At 48.8% G+C, this 5,000-nt stretch overlaps 3 protein-coding genes across 3 annotated transcripts in view; all 3 read left to right on the top strand.

Moving 5' to 3' along the window:
- LOC311121174 (histone H1-like) overlaps positions 1 to 544 on the top strand; it is a gene marked incomplete at both ends in the record, with an annotated part of 621 nt that extends 77 nt beyond the window's left edge. Inside the window, one exon of the mRNA XM_084195697.1 lies at positions 1 to 544. This exon is cut by the window's left edge and continues 77 nt beyond it. Within this exon, the coding sequence (XP_084051823.1) occupies positions 1 to 544 (544 nt within the window).
- Positions 545 to 1,364: 820 nt separating this feature from the next.
- On the top strand, positions 1,365 to 1,751 carry LOC311121172 (histone H2A; the record flags this gene model as incomplete). The annotated part of the gene is made up of 1 exon (XM_084195695.1): positions 1,365 to 1,751. The coding sequence occupies one exon, from the start codon at positions 1,365 to 1,367 to the stop codon at positions 1,749 to 1,751; it is 387 nt and encodes a 128-aa protein (XP_084051821.1).
- A 478-nt stretch (positions 1,752 to 2,229) lies between these two features.
- Positions 2,230 to 2,640, top strand: LOC311121167 (histone H3.2; the record flags this gene model as incomplete). Its single annotated transcript, XM_084195690.1, has 1 exon — positions 2,230 to 2,640. One exon carries the CDS (start codon positions 2,230 to 2,232, stop codon positions 2,638 to 2,640), a length of 411 nt encoding a protein of 136 aa, XP_084051816.1.
- Between the last annotated feature and the right edge of the window lie 2,360 nt (positions 2,641 to 5,000).

Genomic DNA, 5,000 nt, shown 5'->3' with positions numbered 1-5,000 from the left:
GAAAGCACCCAGCGTAGGCGAGCTCATCGTCAAGGCTGTGACCGCTTCCAAGGAGAGGAGCGGCGTGTCCCTGGCCGCACTCAAGAAGACGCTGGCGGCAGGCGGCTACGACGTGGAGAAGAACAACTCCCGCGTCAAGATCGCAGTCAAGAGCCTCGTCACCAAGGGTACCCTGGTCCAGACCAAGGGCACCGGTGCATCCGGCTCCTTCAAGCTCAACAAGAAAGCCGTCGAGGCGAAGAAGCCCGCCAAGAAAGCCGCAGTCCCCAAAGTAAAGAAGGTGGCCGCCAAGAAGCCCGCCGCGGCGAAGAAGCCCAAGAAGGTAGCAGCCAAGAAGGCCGTCGCCGCAAAGAAGTCCCCCAAGAAGGCCAAGAAGCCCGCTACACCCAAAAAGGCCGCCAAGAGCCCCAAGAAGGTGAAGAAGCCCGCCGCAGCGGCCAAGAAGGCAGCCAAGAGCCCCAAGAAGGCTACAAAGGCAGCCAAGCCCAAAGCCGCCAAGCCCAAGGCAGCCAAGGCCAAGAAGGCAGCCCCCAAGAAGAAGTAAACCTATTACAAACAGTGTTCTACTCGATACATGTTGTACCACAAAAGGCTCTTTTAAGAGCCACCCACCTCTTTCCATAGAAAGCGCATTGATTTCCATGTACTACCTGTCGTGGAAAAGAAATTACGCACACTAGGCTACTTTTACGCACACAACATTGTCCCACTCTGGGTGTGTGCGAAGGGAGAGGCATATAATAGAGGGCCAAAATGGCTCAGAAATTCGACCTCACGAGTGCACCCTCACCAGCCATTTTTATATATGAGCCACTGGGCTATTCCCGTTCAGAGGCAGGCTGCTGTGATGTGTTACAAGTGCCATGTAATAACAATAACAATACTATAGTGGCTTCGAATTGAAACTCACGAGTGCACCCTCAACAGCCATTTTTATATATGAGCCACTGGGCTATTTCCCGTTCAGAGGCAGGCTGCTGTGATGTGTTACAAGTGCCATGTAATAACAATAACAATACTATAGTGGCTTCGATTTCAAACTCAAGAGTGCACCCTCACCAGCTGTTTGTTTCCCATTTGGAGAGAAATAATGTGTGGATGTCATTTCGGACATTTTGGCGCTCACGCGAAATGACACAAAGTAACAAAGTCGGAGGGAAACAAAGTAGCCTCTCACTCGCTGCCTGTGGGTGGGAACCGGCTTAGGGCTGTCTGTCTGTCCATCTGTCTGTCCCTCGCTCCAATTGGATAAGGCCACACCGGCCCGGTGGCCAATCGTTGCCTCTTGTGGCGAGGTATATGTACGGCTCTCGAAGTGGCGAGCGGCTCATTCAGACTTTCTGTGACTTTCTCAAGCTACCAATATGAGCGGAAGAGGCAAAACCGGAGGCAAGGCCAGGGCGAAGGCAAAGACCCGTTCATCCCGTGCTGGCCTCCAGTTCCCCGTGGGCCGTGTGCACAGGCTGCTGCGCAAAGGCAACTACGCCGAGCGTGTGGGCGCTGGCGCACCAGTCTACCTGGCCGCCGTACTCGAGTACCTGACTGCTGAGATCCTGGAGTTGGCCGGCAACGCTGCCCGTGACAACAAGAAGACTCGTATCATCCCCCGTCACCTGCAACTGGCCGTCCGTAACGACGAGGAGCTGAACAAACTGCTCGGCGGTGTGACCATCGCTCAGGGTGGTGTGCTGCCCAACATCCAGGCAGTCCTACTCCCCAAGAAGACCGAGAAGGCAGTCAAAGCCAAGTAAATTCGCTACTGCGACTTCAACTTGACTACTCAACCCCCAAAGGCTCTTTTAAGAGCCAACCACCTAGCTCTCCAAAAGCGCAAAGTACCTTTCTATGACCGCAATACATTGAGTGGGTGTATACACAACTATTTCGACATTCTGTGCCCACATGAGGCCTTGCATGAACAACAACACCTACTTGGCCTCATTTGCCATAGCAGGCTAGCATTAGATGATACGTGCCTATAAGCTGTCACTCTTGACTTTGGCGACTATTATTGCGCGTAAAGGGCCGGCGGCGTCCTATTGCGCGCGCACCGGGAGTTTGAGTTTTGGAGAGGCCGGGCCTCCCGTCCAATGGCCAACGGAGGAGGCCTGCGAAACGGGCCAATCGGGGTGGTGGGGAGATGGTGTCCAATCAGCAGGCGCCACTGCCGGCTTTATAAACTTCACATAGGCATTTCGAGGCTATACTCCCGACTGTCAGAGCAGCGCCATGGCCAGAACCAAGCAAACCGCTCGCAAATCCACCGGTGGCAAAGCCCCCAGGAAGCAGCTCGCCACTAAGGCTGCTCGCAAGAGTGCCCCGGCCACCGGCGGTGTGAAGAAGCCTCACCGTTACAGGCCCGGCACCGTGGCTCTGAGAGAGATCCGTCGTTACCAGAAGTCCACTGAGCTACTCATCCGCAAGCTGCCCTTCCAGCGCCTGGTGCGAGAAATCGCCCAGGACTTCAAGACCGACCTGCGCTTCCAGAGCTCCGCCGTGATGGCCCTACAGGAGGCTAGCGAGGCTTACCTGGTCGGCCTGTTCGAGGACACCAACCTGTGCGCCATCCACGCCAAGCGGGTGACCATCATGCCCAAGGACATCCAGCTGGCCCGCCGTATTCGCGGAGAGCGCGCATAAATGAGGATGACCTGAACTCGAATATCCCCCAAAGGCTCTTTTAAGAGCCACCTCCATATTTCCATCAAAAAGGCACAATTGTTCCATGTATACACGCACCTCTACATTAGCCACCATGTATGTTGTTCACTAACACGTCTAAAAGCTACGTATTGCACCTTTTTAGTTGCCTGAAGTCTAGCTTCAATGTTTGTGTGTGTGTATATACACAACCATCTGGCATCATCCACTTCCTTTGAACTATATAGTAACACAGTAAAATGCTTTACAAAGGAGGGGAAAAAGAAACGAGTGATAATATAGGCCGAATAGTAACAAGAATTGTGTTCAGATGAATAATTGACACTATTAGTTGTGTGTAATAATAGCCTTGCATGCAGTCCAGAAAAAACATTGCATGCCAACTTACTTTGAAAGTCCCATGTTGCAGTGCTGCTGAGAGACTCATGCAGAGGCCCAAACTTTACAATGGAGCACGGAGGCCATCTTGTGGTTAAATGTGGGTACTGCACCTCATGGTGAGTCCCTTTCAGCATTTGCTCTTTAGGCCAGCGTTTCCCAAACGCGGTCCTGGGGTCCACAAGGGGTGCGCGTTTTGCGTTTTGCCCTAGCACTCCACAACTGATTCTAATACTCCCAGCTTGATGATGATGAGTTGATTATTTGAATCAGCTGTGTAGTGCTAGGGCAAAAACTCCCAAAATGTGGCCCGAGTTTGGGAAACCCTGCTTTAGGCTAATACTAGCCTATTAGGATGACTTGGTTCGATCGCTTTAATGGCAACTGCTGAACTCTGGTTTCACTAATTACTTGTCCCAGGTCACCATTATGAATCCAATAGCAAAACAAATGTTTCAAAATAGCTCAATAGTGAAAAAAGGCCAGGAAATGATGGGTTCTCAGCAATATTTCACCAACAACCAATCACTATTCACGCATAGACATTAGGATCATCAACAAATATTCCTAAGTCATACTACAAAAGGGTTGTAACGAAATGGATTTGTCTGTTCAATGCAAGTTCAACGTCAAAGAAAAAGTGCATCACCACAACAAACGTGTCTTTAGATACACTGTAAAAAATGACTTTGTGGAATGTACTCAAGCTATTACAGTCAACAAAAGCACACGTCATATTGTTGAGTAGATCTTTTTGCTTGTTTTTATGAGTAGATAAGCTTGAGTAAGTTGAGTTGATGTGGTCCAATACATTGAGTAAAGATGATAGAGACGTAAAAAGGATTATATTACGTTGATTCGACTCAAATAGACATTGTGTTATTTTACCTGAATGATTCATCCTATTATGTATTTAGACCAACTTACTTTGGATTCACTCAATCACATCCCTTAAGAGAAAAGGTATCCGGACACCGGGAATCCATTTATTTAAACATCAACGGTTTGCAAAACATCTGTTATTATGAGTTGACAAATTACGTAATTGCAATCAACACTGCAGGTAAATCATGATTGCTGCAGGTAGGCAACACCGTAGAAATAGGAACTACAACACTAACAACAAGTGACATTTACTCCTGATGTACTGACTGACCTGTTGCAACCTCTACAACCACTGTGCTTATTATTTGACCCTGCTGGTCATCTATGAACGTTTGAACATCTTGGAGAAAAATGTGTGAAACCACTGCCTATATGAGGAGCTGTCGTTGTTTGTTTTATTACCACATACTTATGGAAATTGCACCGGTTGAGAGATGATGGCTCTCTTGTGCCTACGGTGAAGGGTACTTCTGATCCAGCAGGTGGTGCTAAGATCCCTCCCTATATGACTTGAATGATGAGTTGATTTATTCCTTATAGCTCCTAATGATTTTAAGGCCAGTGTTGGCAAACATTACTTGTGCTCCAGCAGGTGGCCATGACATCCCTCCCTATATGACTTGACTGACCAGTTAGTTGATGGACTCCTTATAGCTCCTAAATTTAATGATTTTAAGGCCAGTGTTGGCAAACATGACTTCTGCTCCAGCAGGTGGCCATGAAATCCCCCCCTATATGACTTGACTGACCAGGTAGTTGATGGACTCCTTATAGCTCTTAATGATCTCAAGTGTCTGTGTTTTTATGTGGTTAGGAGTTTTGCTCACTGCGTGTCCCCCTTCCATTTCAGTGTTTCCCAACTCCAGCGGTAGAGTAGGCTACCCCCAACAGGACCCATTTTTCTTGTAGGCCTGGACAGCCACAGCTGATTGAACAACCTGTCACCTAAATTACCAAGTCCTCAATGAGTAGAATCAGGTGCAACAACAACAACAACAACAACAACAACAACAACAATATGAGGAGAGGGACACAGTGTACTAGCTGATCTCCCAGTTGTCACAGTTTGGCCTTGT

This window comes from Coregonus lavaretus, assembly GCF_964263955.1.
Source record: "Coregonus lavaretus genome assembly, contig: HAP1_SCAFFOLD_5429, whole genome shotgun sequence".
NCBI lineage: Eukaryota > Metazoa > Chordata > Actinopteri > Salmoniformes > Salmonidae > Coregonus > Coregonus lavaretus.
The sequence above is the reverse complement of the archived record's forward strand: the minus strand, read 5'-3'. Positions and strand labels throughout refer to the sequence as shown.